This window comes from Mustelus asterias, chromosome 22, assembly GCF_964213995.1.
Source record: "Mustelus asterias chromosome 22, sMusAst1.hap1.1, whole genome shotgun sequence".
In the NCBI taxonomy this organism is placed as follows: Eukaryota; Metazoa; Chordata; class Chondrichthyes; order Carcharhiniformes; family Triakidae; genus Mustelus; species Mustelus asterias.
Window position 1 is genome coordinate 32,692,142 of NC_135822.1, and position 19,150 is coordinate 32,711,291.

Here is a 19,150-nt window from a genome sequence, read left to right on the forward strand (position 1 = left end):
TTTGACACCATTGTATGCTTTCTCACATTCTGCTGTCCAGTCCCACGATTGTTTCTCACACAGTAAATTATGCAATGGCTTCAATAATTTAGTTAAATTAGGAACAAATTTGCCACAATAATTTACTAATCCTAGCAAGGACCTCAATTGTTAAATCGTGGTGCTTTTAAAATAGGTTCCATCTTTTTTGATGCTTTATGTAAAATCAGTAACGTGACTCAAATACTGGACTGACGTCTGGAAGAAGTCACGTTTCTTGATACACAAACCATGTACTTTAAGACATTCCAATGTTGCTTCTAAATTATCCAAGTGCTTCTGTTCATTGGACCTTGTAATTAGAATATCATTCAGGTAATATTGTACATCAGAGAGACCACTTAAAATCTGATCCATTGACCTTTGGAATAGGGCTGATGTGGATATTATTCCAAAAGGCAATCTTGTATAATGTAGAAAACCTTAATGAGTACTGATGGGAATCAAGGGCTGAGATTCAGCAGCTGTGTTCATCTGTAAATATGCTTGTAAAAGTTGAATCTTGTTGACCCCTCACCCCCGCACCGATTAATCCAGCAAACAAATCTTCTATTAAACAAAGTGGATATTGATTAGCGCACAGCACCAGATTTATGGTTGTTTTAAAATCACATGACAAGTACGATGGGTTCTTGCCCACTCACTCATTGCAATCAGCTTCAACACACCAGTTTGATAAGTCGTACTACTTCTTCTTTGAACTTGGGACGAATGACCTACAGCACCGCTCTTGCTTTGAGACATTTTGGTTGACCATTACCTTGAGTTTCGCTTGAACTCTCTTCATTGAACCAAGTGTCTCTTCGAATACACTCTTGTATTTATCCAGAGGAGCTACAGGTCTGTTTTGGCATCGACCAGCAATCTAGTTAACCTTTATCTTCTCCAACCATGATCTCCCAAATAGAGCTGGTAAGTTAGATGGACTCAACTCTATGTTGACCATGATGTAACCTTTAAATGGCATGATGTCTTCCATGTTTGTCCTTTAAAATCACATCAGCTGGTTTTAAAGGAAGATGCTTCAGCTTTTATTGAAGTGTAGTCTCAGGAATTCAAGATACAGCAGCACTAGTATCAGCCTCCATCCCAATAGGTTTTCCGCTTAACTTCAGAATCACCCACAATCTGTGATTCGCCCTGTATGGGCAAGATGTTCAGTTGGAGCTCTTCATTATATCTGTGGACATTTTCTTCTTGGTCGTAATTCTTCCATGTTCTAAATTCTTTTTGTAGAATGCAACTTGTTGTTGTTCTTGAAGGTACCCAGATTCTTCTGAATATTCTTCTCGGGGGAAGCTGGTATAGCCCATCAAGCTTTTGAAATGTGACCCATTTTGTCACAACTCTTCACCCTGTAGGAATTGGTTTCTGTTCTACTTGGAGGAAGAAGTGAGCTATTGGTAAGTATCTGGTGAGTACCTGGTAAATAGTCAAGATCTATTTTCCTAAGGTTTAAAATAGTGCTTGATTTTGTGATAAGCTTAGTAAGTACCTTTTTATAGTAAATAAATAATTGAATAAAATAATTAAGTAGTGGCCTCCAACACAAAGCTGAAGAGGGAGCCACGGCTGGAAAGCTGTCCCACAATGGGAAAAATATCTGCAACCAGCGATCACCATCTTGGTCATCGGTACATTCAGAAGCAGTGACCCTTAGTTTGTTAATGGTAAATACATTTTGTTCATGCTGTGGTTAATCCTCCAGGATGTGACTGAAGCCCAGTTTGGAGCCAGCTTGCGGTGATCTTGGCTCATTATAGGGCAATCAGGAAAACAAAACCTGTTCTCTTTAGTTCTTTGCCACTTCACTGAAATGTAAATGATTCATTTACATTGCACTTAAATATTTTTGACTTATAAATAAGTTGTACTTCAATGTTTATGTCATGAATTCAGGCTGAGAATCTTGGAATAGAAACACTGCTCCTGATATTGCATACATTTTAATGAGAAAACTTATTTCAATATATGTACAATTAATTAACGTAATGGTTGCCAGCAATGTACTACAGAGAATGGGATATTCCTGCAAATCAAAATAAGAACAATGGAATGGGGTGGGATATTTATCTCTGGGAAGTAAGTTGTTACCTTTGCTCTATGGCAAGGGGAAACATAAATTTAGCAGGGGGAAATCAAAAATTCACAATCTGGAAATGCATTATGCCTCAGCATTCCTAACTATCCCAGTAGATAATGAAACAATGCTTATTTTGTCCTGATTGATTCTGGAACTCCCTCCCAAACAGCACAGTGAGTGTACCTACACCACACAGACTTTGGCAATTTAAGGCAGCGCGCCACCACCTTCTCAAGGGCAATTAGGGATGGGCAATAAATGCTGGCCTTGCCAGAGATGTCCACAAACCATGGGTGAATAAAAAGTGAAAGGATACATTAATATTGGTGATGGTGCTATGCTATTGTCACCACTGCACTCCATGGTGGGAATACAAGTCTCTTGCACAAAAACTGGAGAAGAATATGATTTGTTTTCTACCATATTTTACAATGAAATATAGAGCTGCAGAATTGTGCAAGAACATTTGGAGGAAATATATTTTCAGCTATCAAATTTTATGAAAGTTATATCCTAATGGTTTTCCAGCCTGAATATTTTCTAAAATTGGAGATTTTTCAGCCTGAGTTAAAATCAATCACATGTTTAGCTGCAATAGTGCTATCTTTTAAATCTTATCAGTAGACTAATATCGTGATGCTTTCAACAAAGTCTTCACAATAACTGATTCATGTTTCTCTTTTTGAAGTATCTGCAGAATCTGCAGTTATTTAGATTACGCCATGTCAGGAGTAGGATCTGTCCTTCAGCAGTTTGTCAGTGGGTTGAAGAGTCGCAGCGAGGAGACCCGGGCTAAAGCCGCTAAGGACCTGCAACACTATGTTACTACTGAACTTCGCGAGGTACAGTCAATTAGTAAAAATAAGGCTGGTCAAAAGCCCTTTTTTTGGATAATTCTACTTATTGTGTATATTTGCAATTGCTCACTAAATGTGTTGATTGGGCATTCAACACTGAACTGATTTAATATAATAAGAACATTTCAGTCCTGAATTGAAAGCCAGTGAGCATATTAGTTTTGTTGGATGTAATTTGCTTTTTTTGAAGTGTAAAGCTATTTCTCTTTTGTGGGTTTACATGACTGTATCATCTTTGACATGGTTAGATTGTGAAAGAGTTAAAGTCTCTTCTGTCCTCGTGTTTTGTGTTGTACTACCAGTATCCAATCTGCTTTTTGCTCCAGATCTTCTATCTCATTCCATTTATGTGAAAATCTAATTTAACAATTGGGTAAAATGTAAACTAAATGCTATCAGCTAGTCATTGAACAACTGCATTCATTAGCCACTATCTTGTGATGAATTACACTGGAACATTTAAGTGTAGGCTAGCTTATTGGCTGAAATAAAGGGATATTAGGACTAAACATAAATTGGATTAGGTCTACTGCACAAGTTGAGGACAAGTATCTTCAGAGACTGATTGGGTCAAACAACCTGTTGTATTATGATTACTATATACTGAGACGAGGCAGATAGATGAGTGTGTGGTTTTCCAACCACAGTTTGTTTCTACAATATAACTTTAAATTGTATACATTGGTGTTCTGAACCTGTAGACACACATTTGTCATATGCTGCATCAATTTTTAAAAGTATTTCCTTTATTATTTTAGTTTAGTTTATTATTTTATTTATTAGTGTCACAAGTAAGCTTACATTAACACTGCAATGAAGTTACTGTGAAAATCCCCTCGTCGTCACACTCCGGCACCTCTTCGAGTACACTGAGGGACAATTTAGCATGGCCAATGCACCTAACCACATCTTTTGGACTGTGGGAGGAAACCAGAGCGCCCGGAGGAAACCCACGCAGGCATGGGGAGAACATACAGACTCCGCACAGACAGTGACCCAAGCCGGGGATCAAGCCAGGGTCCCTGACTCTGTGGGGCAGCAGTGCTAACCACTGCCACCGTGCCGTATTTTAAATACTGTGATGGTATTTTTCTTGCCCCATCCTTTGTTTTCCTTCTCATTGTTCAAGCAAATAAATTCCTGTTTTCATCTCTGGTGCGATATTGCCAACCCTTCAGTTGGCAATGAATTATATCTGCTTCCTTTGTGCAATGTAACATTTTTAAAAGTTTATTTATTAGTCACAAGTAGTCTTACATTAACACTGCAATGAAGTTACTGTGAAAATCGCCACACTTCGGCGCTTGTCCGGGTACCCTGAGGGAGAATTTGACATGACTAATGCACCTAACTTGCACATCTTTGGACTGTGGGAGGAAACCCAGGCAGACATGAGGAGACCGTGCAAACTCTACACATCCAGTGACCCAAGCCGGGAATCGAACCTGGGTCCCTGGCGCTGTGAGGCAGCAGTGCTAACCACTGTGCAACTGTGCTGCTCCACTGTTCTATTTACTGTTCTATTTTCGGTCCCATTGAGCATGTGGGCAATTGCAACTGAGGTCTTGCTAGTCTGTTGTTCATTATTGAAGAACACCAATCAATGGTGGCATCAGAACCTTTTACTTCCCCATATTTTTAATAGATGCTTATGTCCCACTTACCTCGCAGTATATCCTCCAGTGACAAATCAAAGGCAAGTTTTAGCATAAGTAACATGGTAACATTACTGTCAAAAGCATCAAAACCTTTAGGAGGTTTTCACTACTTTGTGATAGAAGAAAAGTATCTGGGGCAGCAAAAGTAAATGGAAGATCCTACTGGCACTTTGTCTCGGTCAATACATTTTGATTCTGGCTTTAGGCAACCTAAGCTAATCATTTCGCCGACATTTCCAGCCTTTATGAACCTTTCCTTGGGATTGGGCAGGTATAGTCTGGTTTTTTTTTGTATTATTCATTCAAAATAAATTGCACCATTTTATTCAAGTTTTAAATTTAAATATGTGTTCCTTCAGGTCAATCAAGAGGAAGTTACTTCATTCTATGATGAACTGAACCACCATATTTTTGAACTAGTTTCCAGTTCGGATGTGAACGAGAGGAAAGGAGGAATCCTGGCAATTGGTATGTGCAGCATTTTTCTAAAAAAAGAGAAATAAAGGTTGATTGTAATACAAAATGCCCACCCATGTTTAAAATATAAAAAGAATACATCATATTTCATAGAAACATAGAAGGTAGGAGGAGGCCTTTGAGCCTGCTCCGCCATTCATTACGATCATGGCTGATCATCCAACTCAATACCTAATCTTGCTTTCTCCACAAATCCTTTGATCATCGCCCCAAGTGCTATATCTAGCCACCTCTTAAATACATTCAATGCTTTGGCATCAACTACTTCCTGTGGTAATGAATTCCACAGGCTCACCACTCTTTTAGTGAAGAAATGTCGTCTCATCTCCATCCTAAATGGTCAAATCCAAATCCTCAAGCTGTGAGCCCTGGCTCTGGACTCCCCCACCATCAGGAACATCTTCCCTGCATCTACACTATCTAGTTCTGTTAGTCCCCCTCACTCGTCTGAACTCCAACAAAAACAATCCTGACCTCATCAATCTCTCCTCGTACATCAGTCCTGCCATCTTCGGAATCAGCCTGGTAAACTTTCAGTGCACTCCCTCGAGAGCAAGAATATTCTTTCTCCGAAAAGGAGACCAAAACTGCGCACACTGTTTAACTGCAATAGAGTTTAGAGTTTAAATAATCATATTTCTAATTTAGGATGATACCTTCACTCAGTAGTAGATCATGTGAAAAGATGCATGAAGTTATTCCTGTGGGAGAGCAGCAATTATTACGTTTCCATTTACTCAGCAAAGCACAAGTGGTTTATGTACCTAAACTAATCTTTAGCTTTAAGCAGCAGTCTTAAATTTAAACTTTTTGTTGTGTATGATCTATAAATGATGGTGACTTTCTTAACAGCTTTTTTCTTGCCATAGAGTTTTTGTTGAATTATTGTGGCTTGGAAGGAAGCCATTTGGCCCATCTAGTCCATGCTGTTACTTTGGAACAATCCAGTCAGTCCTGTTCCTCTGCCCTATTCCAATAGCCATGCAAATTTATTTTGCTCAAGTGCCTATCCAGTTTACTATGCTAGTGAGTTTGCTACATAAGTCTGTTGTTTTCCTATATTTGATATGTAAACTTGTTCTTTGCTCCCAATGCAGTGAGCCTGATTGGAGTTGAAGGAGGAAATGCCACCCGAATTACACGCTTTGCCAATTACTTGCGGAACTTACTCCCATCCAGTGACCCTGTTGTTATGGAAATGGCTTCAAAAGCCATGGGCCGCCTTTCCATGGCTGGTGATACCTTTACAGCCGAATATGTTGAGTTTGAAGTCAAACGTGCACTTGAGTGGTTAGGAGCGGACCGGAATGAAGGAAGACGACATGCTGCTGTAAGTCTTGTCTTGGACTGGTTAAAATGCAAACATAAATCAAAGAATGGGTCTTGGTTGTCAGAGGGGGAAGGGGGGAGAATTTGTTCGCATGTGCCCTTATAAGTTATTCTGATTTTGCCCATTTTATAAATCTGAATGTCTTGAGTTAGGGGCAGGTGCTCTGTTTCTAGGGATTGCTATTTTCAATTGGGTTCAAGAAGATATCAATGCTAATGTTTTTTTAAAAAACCTTTCCTTGCATGCATGCAAGTGGATAGCAATGTCACAGGATAAGTATTTTCTACCAAATTTGCTACCAAATAAACCTGTTGGACTTTAACCTGGTGTTGTGAGACTTCTTACAGGATAAGTAATCCAGAGGCCTAGGCCATGACAACAATTGATTGTTGTAAAAAAAAATCCATCTGGTTCATTAATGCCCTTTAGCGGAGTAAATCTGTCATCCTTACTGGTCTGGCCTACATGTCACTCTAAACCCACAGCAATGTGGTTAACTCCCTGTGTAATGGCCTAGCAAGCCACTTAGTTCAAGGGCAATTAGGAATGGGCAACAAAGGCTGACTTTGCCAGGGGCAACCATATTCTATAAAAGAATGAAGGGAAAAAAAGATTTTATATAAACTTTTGAAGCAATTGTACACTAAGGTTTATATTTGAGATACTTATGCCAATAACATAATAACTAGCTTGAAAAATGTCTCATTTATTTCCTCTAATTAGACATTTAAAATTAAATAACTTAAACTTCTGTCATAAAATCAGGATAGCCACTAATCGTCTACCACTAAATGATAGCAGTGGTTTTATTTTCACAAACTTTTTAAAGCAATAAGCCAAAACGATTATACAATAATTCTAGAGCTACCTCTTTTAACTGAGTTGCTGGTCTAACACTGCTGGTTAGGGACAGAGTTAGGGAAGCTTTTTGTAGAAATAATTTGTTCCCGGTTTTCAAGAAAGGCTTGCATTTATATAACATCTTACCAATCTCTCAGAAACATCTCAAAATATTCACATACAATGAAGTACAAAGTGAAGTGTGGGAGCCATTTATCACACAACAAACTTTCACAAAACAACAAGCAGTTGACCTGTTTTTAGTGGTGTTGGTTGAGGAAGGAATATTGGCTCAGTTGGAAGGAAAACTTGACTTTTCTTTCAATATTGGCTTTGGATCTTCAAGTCCCACTGCAGTCATCAGAACAGGCCATTTCATTTAAAGGAAGGGGGCCCAGCAATTTAGAGCTCCTTAAATACTGCATTAGATAGCCAACTTAGCTTGCATCTTTAAGTCTGACGTAGATATGGACACTCAGCCTTTTGAATGAGAGATGAGATTGCTGCCAACTGCATTAAATTGATGTTCAGTAACCTACTTTTTATCCAAAAAATGTGAAACATCTATTTCTTTTGGTTTTTATGTGTTTCACCATTTCAACGCTGCCCCCCATAAGTGACTTATGGGTGCTACTGCACAAGTAACTGTATTTGATATTTGAGAATAGCGAATGTTGGGAGACATTTCAACCATTGAAGTATCACAGCTAGGGCTGATGCCGTCATTACTTGACCACATAAGTAATCCTACAGAGGTTCCAGGAAAGCTATCATCAGGAAACTTGAGTTGATTTATTTTTTAGCCCTCTGCAGTTCTTCAGTTCTGCCCTTTCACCATAGGAATGAAGTCGGTTGCGGCATTTTTAGCCTCTGCATCACCCAATGAGCCAATGATCAAAACTGGGACTTTTCTAGTTTGTGTGGTTCAGTTGCTCACTGTAAAAACTTACTGAACAATTGTCCAGAATTTGTTTACCATTTATTGATCATTTGAATAACCTCAATTTAGAAAGATCTAGTGAGATAAGTAGAATTATGAGGAGTAGGCATCCAATATTCTGTGCGCAGTCAGGGCCCTGACCTTTCCATTGCTTGCCATTTTAAAACACGATCCTGCTCCCATACCCACATGTCTGTCCTTGGCCTGCTGCAATGTTCCAGTGAAGCTCAACGCAAAGGGGAGGAACAACACCTCATCTTCCGGCTAGGCATGTTACAGCCTTCTGGTCTCAACATCGAATTCAACAACTTCAGAGATTAGCTCTACCCTCACCTCGACCCCTTTTTCTTTTCATTTTATTTAATTTTGCTCCTCTTTTTTCCCCCCATCCCTCCCCGCGCGTGCGCGCACACACACACACACACCACAACTTCATCTGTCACAGTTTACCCTCTGATTTCAGCTTCTCTGTTGTTTGGCCATTCACACCTTCTATTCTCTCTGTGGACTGCCATTAGCAGCCTTTCCCCTTGTTTTTGTGGCTGTGACTCATCTTTCTTTCCTTCCCACCCTAAAGTATAAATATTTCCCAATTTCTGTGCCTTTTAGCTTTGACAAAGGATCATCTAGACTTGAAACATCAGCTCTTTTTTCCTCTTACAGATGCTGCCAGACCTGCTGATATTTTCCAGCATTCTCTCTTTTGGTTAGGCATTCAATAATGAAGCCTTTATTTTGCTTGTGTGTGTTATTCCAAAGATAAAGTTCAGAAAAACATGCACAAGATTGAGAATAGGAAACGTCTTCACTAAATATGTTTTTCAAGGAGATGATGTTCCAATTTCCAATGTTTTGCTCTGAATGTTATGAATCTCCTTAGCAACTGTGATCCTTTGTATGTTTTTGATTACTAGAATAATATTTCTTTGTAATCTTTTGGTCTCTGTTTCCAAAGAAATTAGAGTTTTTCTTTTTGAAGTGAAATATCGTACAAAATAAACCTAACACTGCATGTCTGAGATCAAGATGCCTTCGGCTAAGGCAGACACTCTCACCAGTATAATTCTTGAATAAAAATAAGTCTTTTACTAAATATCCTTGCTAAATGTTGCATTAAGTTTTGCAAAAGATTGAGAACTGGATGGTCGGTCAGTTTAACATTCAATGCTATGAAAATGAAGACCTCTACATTTTTTATTCCAGGTTCTGGTGTTGCGGGAATTGGCTGTCAGCGCACCGACTTTCTTTTTTCAACAAGTGCAGGCTTTTTTTGACAATATATTCTTTGCGGTTTGGGACTCCAAGCAGGCCATAAGAGAAGGTGCTGTTGCTGCTTTGCGGGCTTGTCTGATTCTCACTACGCAGAGGGAGACCAAAGAAATGCAGAAGCCCCAGTGGTACAGAGTAAGTGATTGGATATTGATCTGCCATCAGCAAATATTGAAAAACCTGTCAAAATATCATAAAAATCTGGTTAAAATGTTCTTGCCATTTTTCTTTATGAATGATAGATTAGTTACAGCAAAGGAGGAGAGCATTTGGTCCTTTAAGCCTGTGCCAGGTCTCTGAAAGAACAGTTAGCTAGATCCATTCACCCACCCTTTCCTGGGAGTCAGATTTGTGGGATGATAGAAATGCATGTGTTAAAGCTTTCCTCTAGGGATCAGCAAGTTTTGAATAGTGCTGTAGGCAAGGATGAGAGAGAACTGAAACTCCTTACTTCTGTAATCAGTTTGTTTTTGAAAAAGAAGAGGTGTGTATAGTCAATTTGAATAATCAGCAGCAAGTCTTTCCTGGGTTTAAATAAAGAGAATTATTTACTCATTCATTCACCTGAAAATCTAATGCTCGGACACGCACACAGTGGTTAGAGAGAATAGTGCACTTTTACAAGATAAAACAAATGAATAATTTGCAATTCCCATGTTTGGTTCATCTTGATAGAAAGCAGGGGGTTGCAGGCCTGATGAAAAAGATGTTTTCATTCCTCAAGTGTAGTCTAGGTGGATGGTGGACTTGAAAAGGAATGGGCTTGGAGACCTTACTATCTCCAGCTCTCGAGACATAGCTGTTTTCTGAAGCTGCAGTTGTTGTTCTGAGTAATTCTGCAAACAACACTTAAAGCCTTTTTCAAAAGGGTGATCAACATGGCTGTCCTACCATGTGGTCTTTCACAGCTCTCTCCCAACCTGGGTTTTTGTGTTTGCAGACATTCACCCTGGGAGGTTTGAGACAATCAATGTCTTAGTTTCAGAGCAACCATTCAAATCAGAAATGCAGCTTGGATGGTCTCAGGATATGGTTAGTTACAGCTCTTTATTCTGGATGTCCCTTTGTCCTTTCACGGCAGTGTGGAAGTTCTTTGGAATCTACAGCCCGAGAGTCAGGTGACCCCCTCAGTGGCCATCTTTTGCAGCCCATCAGTGTCCATTAAAAAAAAAAGTTAGTTCTGGAAGATTCTGAACAGATTACAGTTTTTGTTTTAAAAGTTGTGGGTAGGACATATCCCTCCTGGGATAACATGTCTAATGATAGATGTTCACTGTATTAGCTGCTTTGTTGTGCTGGTGAAAATGCCAAAATTGATCTCTCTGCTTCTGGATAAGACATCCTCTTGTGGAAGTTGAAAGTCTGACCTAGAAATCTCTCTCTACTAAATTGCTGAAGTTTACCCACCATATATAATGCATGATTTGGGCTCTCGAATGAAGAGTGAACACACTGGTAACTGTGCACCTTTGATTGTGGTGATCCATTAAGTTTGTTCAAAGTAAGATGGCTTCAGAAACTTATTTGACCATGAACTGGAAATAATGTCCTTTATTTTTCTCTCCAGATAGTGCTCTTAAACTATTAAGTCTGTTGGTTCAAATAATGTTTTGATGTTTTATATCTAGCAAACCTTTGAAGAGGCTGAGAAGGGGTTTGATGAGACCCTAGCTAAAGAGAAAGGCATGAATCGGGATGATCGTGTACATGGTGCTTTACTTATCCTAAATGAACTGATTCGAATCAGCAGCATGGAGGGAGAGGTAGGTTCAGGATTCACTTTCTGCCAGTTACTGGCAATACTTGCATTATGTGGCTCTGAGATGCTATTGAAATGCTAGTTAGATTTTTGATACGATACAGACTCCGGTGCTGGATACTCACCTACATCACAAAGAGGATATTTAGTCTGAAATGGTTTTATGTGGTTAGTTCCTTGTGTGAGAGTTATACAGGATCTCTTCACACCAAGTTGAAGCACTGCTCCAGAAGTTCCAATGTATGTGTAATTGGAAATGTACTGGCAAATCCTGGCTTCTCCCAATTATTGTCAAAAAATTGATAAATTGCATTTAGTCACAGAATCCCTACCGTGCAGAAAAAGGCCATTTGGCCCATCGAGTCTTTCTGCACTGACTCTCTGCTCCCACCCGAGCACTCACCCGGTAACCCTGCCCACTGACTTCTCCCAATTATTGTTAAAAAGTTGTTAAATAGCATTTAGCCATAGAATCCTTACAGTGTAGAAAGAGGCCATTCGGGCCATCGGCTCCGACTCTCCGATCCCACCCAAACCCTTCCCACCTAACCTATACATCTTTGGACACTAAGGGGCAATTTAGCATGGCCAATCCACGTAATCTGCATGCCTTTGGACTGTGGGAGGAAACCAGTGCACCCGAAGGAAACCCGTGCAGACGCGGGGAGAATGTGTAAACTCCATACAGACGTCATTCAAGGCTGGAAGCGAACCTGGGTCCCTGGCACTGTGAGGCAGCCGTGCTAACCACTGTGCCACCGTGCCATCCACAACAATTACTCTTTTATTTCCTAACTCGCAACAGCAATTATATTATCATGTAAAGATATTATGGTTTTGCTGGTTCAAAACTTAGCCAGACAAACAGTTGAGGAATTAGCTCATTTAAAGTCTTTCTTCTAGAAGAACCTATTCAGGATAGAATTAGTAGTCCCATGGAAAAATGTGGGTTGAGTTGGAAGAGCCAGCATGGATTGCTAAAGAGAAAATTGTGTTTAACTAACTTGCTTAAGCTTTGAAGAGTAACAGAAAGGGTGGATGAAGGTAATACTGTTGATGTGGTGTGTATGGACTATCAAAAGACATTCAATGCTGTGCCATACAACAGACTTGTGAGAAAAGTTACAGCTCATGCAATAAAATGGACAGTAGCAATGTGGATACAAAACTGGATACAAAGTAATAGGAAACAGAGTAATGGGCAATAGATATTGTTCAGGCTGGAGAAAGGTTTGTCATGGAGTTCCCCAGGGTTAGTTTTGGGGCCCTTGTTTTACCAGATGTATATTAATGATCTGAATCTTGGTGTGTGGGGATAAATCCAAAATTTGTAGATGACACAAAATTTGAGAGCATTGTAAATCGTGAGGAGGACAGTGTAGAACTTTCACAACGACATAGGTAAGTTGATGCAACAGGGAGTTATGTGGCAGGTGAAGTTCAATGTGGAGAAGTGTGAGGTGGTGCATTTTGGTAGGAAGAGCATGGACATAAAATATGGGAGACAAATCTGAAGTGGGTGCAGGAGCAGATGGACCTAGGTGTAAATGTGCATAGATCATTCAAGGTTGCAGGACAGGTGAGAGAGCAGTTACTAAAGCCTGGGCTTTATTCATGGGGGCATAGAGCACAAGAGCAAAGAGGTTTTGCCAAACTTATGACAAGACATTAGTTAGACTTCGGCTGGAGTATTGTGTGCAGTTCTGGGTGCCACACTATAGGAAAGATGTGAACACATTGGAAAGCATGTAGAAGAGGTTTACAAAAATTGTTCCAGAGATGAGAAACTTCAGTTATGAGGTAAGATTAGAGTTTGGGACAGTTCTCCTTGGAGAGAAGATGGTTAAGAGGAGATTTGATAGAGGGGTCTAGACGGAGTGTATAGGGAGAAACTGTTTTCCACTCGTACAAGGATTGAGAACGAGGGCACAGATTCAAATTGATTTGCAAAAGATGCAAATGTGGAGAGTTGGTGCAGGCATAATAGGCCGAATGGCTTCCTCCTGCGCCGTAACAGTTCTTTGATGTCTGCTCCTCTCCCCCAGTCAAAGCATATATTAGCTTTTATCTTGACCCACCCTCCACTCATGATGAGTGGGAGAAGGGCTGAGAAATTTAAGTGCAGAAACATGACCCACCATGCACTTGCTGCCATTTTTATGGCAATGGATATTGTGGTGTCTCACTGTGGAGAAGTGAGACAATTAATCAATGTGTATAAATTAGACTTCTGCTGTGCTGGTTTACAAGGATTTGGAAAATTAATAACTTGGAGGAAGGAAGTGAATGTATCACAGCCAACTTTGCAGATGACACAAAAATAGATGGAAAGCTAAGTTGTGAGAGGGATACAAACAGTTTACAAAGAGATATTGATAGGTCACGAAAGTTGGCAAATGGAGTATAATGTGGGAAAATGTGAAGTTGTTTATTTTGGAAGGGAGAACAAAAAAACAATTATTTAAATGGAGAAAAGCTGCAGTACAAAGGGGCTTGGGTGTAATTTTGCATGAAATACAAAGGTGCAGCAGGTAATCAGGAAGGATAATGGAATGTTGGCCATTATTTCAAGGGTGTTGAAGTACAAGGTACCAGTGAGACCACATCTGGAGTACTGTGGACAGTTTTGGTCCCCTTATTTAAGGAAAGATATCATTTCATTGGAGTCGGTTAAGAGAAGGTTCATTAGGTTGATCTCCAGAATGGAGGGATTGTCTTATGAGGAAAGGTTAAACAGGTTGGGACTCTACTCGTTGGAATTTAGAAGAATGGGAAGTGATCTCATTGAAATATATAGGTTTCTTAAGGGGCTTGACAGGGTAAATGCTGAGAGCATGTTTTCCCTCATGGGAGAGTCTTGGACCATAGGACATAATCTCAGAATAAAGGAGTGCCAATTTAAGACTGAGATGAGGAGGAATTTCTTCTCTCAGAGGATTTTGAATCTTTGAAAATCATTGCCAGAGAGCTGTGGAGGCAGAGCTCTTGTGTATATTTAAGACTGAGATAGATTTTTGATCAGTAAGGAAATCAAAGGTTAGGAGTAAAGGGCAAGAAAATGGATGTCAGGTGTGTTGGATCAGCCATGATCCTATTGAATGGCGGAGCAGGCTCGAGGAGCTGAATGGCCTACTCCTGTTCCTATTTCTTATGGTCTAAAACTAGGCAGTAAAAAGAAGGCGAGAGTTATCGGCTCCACAAGCTGAATGCCTCTTTTAGCAGTCCTGTTGACAGGCTCCTCAGTGAAGCTTTTGGTCTTGCACCAGCCTGAACATCGGTCTCTTGATTTTGGGCCTCTCCAATTGCCAGGGATTGTCCCTAAGTATCTCTTCTTCACCTCCCTGAAACTATGGGGCATTGTCTCTTAAGTAGGCCAATTAAAGCCAGAAACTCATTAATCGTGTGTTACAGTGAATATATTTTCCTGAAGATTACAGTTATGTTTTGTTTTAATTTCTTTAAACATAAGAACATAAAAAATAGGAGCAGGAGTAGGCCATCTCGCCCCTCGAGCCTGCCCCGCCATTCAATAAGATCATGGCTGATCTGAAGTGGATCAGTTCCACTTACCCGCCTGATCCCCATAACCCCTAATTCTCTTACCGATCAGGAATCCATCTATCCATGATTTCAACATATTCAACGAGGCCCACCACTTCAGTGGGCAGAGAATTCCAGAGATTCACCACCCTCACAGTGGAATTAACATAACAGAAAATAATGAAGCCTGTTTCTCAAGTATCGTTTAATCACACAGTATTTAAATATATTTCACAAGCACAGTGGACTAGGGTTGAATTGCTTTCTATAATAATTGAGGGAAGCTGGAACCAAAAAAAGCTTGTTTACATGTCAATATTGTTGATGTAGACCTTGCCTGTTGTGTAGCCTATTGGTGTAACAGTTTGAATTGAATTTCTTCTTTGCACCTATTGTTATTTTTTGAACATTGTTTTGATTTGAATTCTTTTTTTAAATACAGCGCTTGCGTGAGGAGATGGAGGACATCACCCAACAACAGTTGGTACACGATAAGTACTGCAAGGAGTTGATGGGATTTGGGGCCAAACCCCGTCACATTACATCCTTCACAAGTTTCCAGTCTGCGCAGCCCCAACAATCAAATGCTCTTCTTGGGCTTCTTGGATACAATACACCGCAGGGCATCATAGTATTTGGAACTACCCCTGCTCCAACCAAACCAACTTTGGTGGAAAGCAGATACTGCCGTGAGCACATGGAAGTGCGATTTGAACAGGTAGCAATACCTTACTTTAATATTAGTTTTTGTTATTTTGTGTCTTATTTGCTATATATGTGACCTCTGTACAATCTTCATCAGTTATCCATGAAATGCAGGCTGTTTACCTAGATCCTTAGCACTGTCAGTGTGGTTTCGTAGCTGGCATAACATTTTGCCATATTGTAGTGTCAGGCTGCCATTTTACAGTCTTAACAGCACTTTTTGTTTTTCCCCAACACTATTTGTTGAAAAGGTAGAAGATTTGAGGTAGAATGTATGATTCTATGACTATTCGTTGAAAAGATAGAAACTTCACTATTGTTTAGGTAGTGGTGTTCTTCGTTATAGAATTATACAGCTCAGAAGGAGGCCATTTGGCACATCGTGTCTGTGCTGACTTTTTGAGAAGGCTGGCCAATCAGTTCTATATAGTCCAGCGAGTTTTTCCATTTCAGATATTTTTTGGCCTAATGTGAAGTAAAGTTTATTTATTAGTCACAAGTAGGCTCACATTCACACTGCAATGAAGTTACTGTAAAAATCCCCTAGTCGCCACCCTCCGACGCCTGTTCGGGTACATTGAGGAGAATTTAGCATGGCCAATGTACCTAACCTGCACATCTTTGGACTGTGGGAGGAAACCTGAGCACCCGGAGGAAACCCATGCAAACACTAGGAGAACGTGCAAACTCCACACAGCCAGTGATCCGAGCCGGGAATCGAACCTGGGTCTCTGGCGCAATGAGGCAGCAGTGCTCGTCAGCTGTGCTGTATATTCCATTTATTCCATTTTCTTTTGAAAGTTACTGTTCAATCTTTCATCTGCTTTCACCATCTTTTCAGGCAGGGTGTTCCATAAATATCATTTCATGTAAATATTCTTCAAATTGCATCAGCTTATTTTATAAATTTTATTTTAAATCCAGAAACTAATTTTTTGTTTTAAAATAATTAGTTTTTTAGTTTAAGTACAAGTTAATGGATTTGTGAAATGTGGGAAACTAATAAACTAGAAAGGCAGACGGCATCTGGCAGATTTAAGTAACAGGTGACACGGGAGCTAGAAACTGCAACTCCTCCTTTTGTGAAACCTCATGGTGTGTGATTGTGGAACAGCATTCACATTACCTCAGGAGAAGTCTGGAAAGACTGGACTGGATTTGGCAGTCATCAGTGAAGCAAGGGTGCTCACCACTGACTTTCATAGAAATCATAGAAACCCTACAGTACAGAAAGAGGCCATTCGGCCCATCGAGTCTGCACCGACCACAATCCCACCCAGGCCCTACCCTCACATCCCTACATATTTTACCTGCTAATCCCTCTAATCTACACATCCCAGGACACTAAGGGCAATTTTAGCATGGCCAATCAACCTAACCCGCACATCTTTGGACTGTGGGAGGAAACTGGAGCACCCGGAGGAAACCCACGCAGACACGAGGAGAATGTGCAAACTCCACACAGACAGTGACCCAAGACGGGAATCGAACCCAGGTCCCTGGAGCTGTGAAGCAGCAGTGCTAACCACTGTCCTACCGTGCCTTTGAAGAAAGCTGCACCGAGATTGAGTAATCTCTTTGAGAACCTTCATCTCCTCGGCCTGCAATTGATTGTAGTGTTCTTCACTGGGTGTTGCCAGTATTGAGCTGCAGTATTGTCATCAAGCTGTATCTTAAGCAGCCAATCATGTTAAAGAATTCTCACATGCAGCCAACCAGGAAATGAAAAGCACTGAAGAATCACTTCCTAAAATGTTTTATACAGAGCAAAATAAAAATTGAAATATTCACAAAGGGTTAAGGTAGAAGTTAAAATAATAAAACTTAAATATATCTTTATTAAAAATAGTAATTAATCAAAATGGAGCCATTTCACAACAGATTTTATTATCAGGGCCTGTATGCTGTTCAATAGCAGTTATTACTCTGATTACCCTTAAAAAACAGTTAATCTTCATTGAATGAGGCTTAACTTTTTAATGGTGTTTCTGACAATGACAGGAGAGTGGAAAAAGGAAAGGTCTTGCCAGATTAATCAATTTTGTTGATTGCCTTCCATGGGTTGTGCTGTAGGTCTCCACCACCCTCCCAGATCCAGTAGTAAATAACAGACCATGACTCCAGATTTCTGTGGTAATCTGTGCTGGGAACTTAAATTGCAATCAAATTAAGGGGTGTAACGATGGTGAACCCTGACAGTTCACCATCAAAAACCCTGCAAATTTGGGCAATTGTGATTGTGGTGTAGAAAGATGGCTGGCTAAACGTAGCATAGCATAATGGCCAATACTGAAGGGCTCAAAATGGTTTTACTTGGTTGAGCTTGGCTAAAGATTGTGAAACATATAACAGATCAATCACTAAAGATAGATAGGTTTAACATATCAGATTTGGACTTTTCGTGAGTTTTCCTGAGCACTGTGATGTTTTTGTAAGCTGCTTTACACCCAAAGAGATTCAAAGTATTCAGGCTGACTCATTCACAGTGACAGTTTATAGTTACTTTGACTTTCCATTTCCTTGGAGAAGCAATGACCTTTCATTTTAAGATGAAAATGTTTGTTATTCCCTCTGTTAGTAGTTAGTGGTTTATGTTGGCTAAGTAAATCACATCCTCTTTTTATTACATGGAATCCCAGGATTTTAATTAGTATTTGAAGGTCATGCTTTGTTGTTCGGTATTTTTTTGTGGATTTTGAGGGGGAATATTTTCCCACTTCATGGTAACAATTCATGCAAACTCAAGCCATGCAGATCTAACAGTGCTGCCCAATGTAAGAGCTGTCAGTAAATAGGGAATGCTTAATGCTAGACTTGACAAATAAACATGTCAAGTGGAATTGACATGGGGAAGTGTAATGCTGGCAGTAGGAGGTGTAGGTCCCCATAAAACAATACCTAATAAAAACAGCAGCTTATATTCATATAGCATTTTTAATGTAATGTAATGTCCCAAAGTGCTTTACAGGGACATTATAAAGTATGACACTGAGCCACATGGGCAGATAATGGGTCAGATGGTTGAAGAAGTAGGCCTTATGGTGCCATAAAGCAGGAAAGAGAGGTGTAGGGATGGAGGGAACTCCAGAATCTGGGTCCTAGGCAACTGAAAGCAAGGCCACCAAAGGTGGAGTAATTAAAATTGGGGATGTACAGAGGTCAGCATTAGAGGAATACAGGTATTTCAGAAGGTTGTGGGGCTGGAGGAGATTACAGAAATAGGGACAGGCGAGGTCACGGTGAACACCAGAATGAGAAATTTAAAATCAAAATGTTGCTTGACCGGAAGTCAGTGTAGGTCAGAGAGCACGTTGGGGATAGTGATGCAAGTTGAGACACAGACTGCAGAGTTTTGGATAACCGCAAAAGTTTATGGAGGATGGAATGTGGAAGACTGACCAGGAGTGCATTGGAATGTTAATATTTGAATCTAGAGGCAACAAAGGCATAAAGGAGAGCTAGAGTTTATGTCCATCTAAAAAATTTTCAATTATAGATATAGAAAACATGTGAAGTCATAGGATTAATAAAAAACTGGCCATAACATCAATTAAATTGATAATGGCACACACAACCAAGCAATCTAAGAAAGGAAACCACTCGCTTTCTACTGGTTCCTGTTGGCTAACCTCAAAGATGAGTGTTTCGAAACT

General features: G+C 40.0%; 1 protein-coding gene across 6 annotated transcripts in view; it reads left to right on the forward strand.

The window, feature by feature from the left end:
* Window positions 1-19,150, forward strand: part of mtor (mechanistic target of rapamycin kinase) — a 316,990-nt gene that overhangs the window by 17,913 nt on the left and 279,927 nt on the right. For 4 of the 6 annotated variants that reach the window (XM_078239102.1, XM_078239096.1, XM_078239101.1 and 1 more), the window contains exons 2-7: window positions 2,811-2,964; window positions 4,997-5,105; window positions 6,212-6,444; window positions 9,428-9,628; window positions 11,122-11,256; window positions 15,235-15,510. In XM_078239102.1, coding sequence (XP_078095228.1) covers window positions 2,845-2,964; window positions 4,997-5,105; window positions 6,212-6,444; window positions 9,428-9,628; window positions 11,122-11,256; window positions 15,235-15,510 — 1,074 coding nt within the window. In that variant the 5' untranslated portion in view covers window positions 2,811-2,844. Of the gene's footprint in view, window positions 1-1,427; window positions 1,443-2,810; window positions 2,965-4,996; window positions 5,106-6,211; window positions 6,445-9,427; window positions 9,629-11,121; window positions 11,257-15,234; window positions 15,511-19,150 lie in introns of those variants that run through there. The other 2 variants (XM_078239097.1, XM_078239099.1) reach the window with 2 other exon arrangements.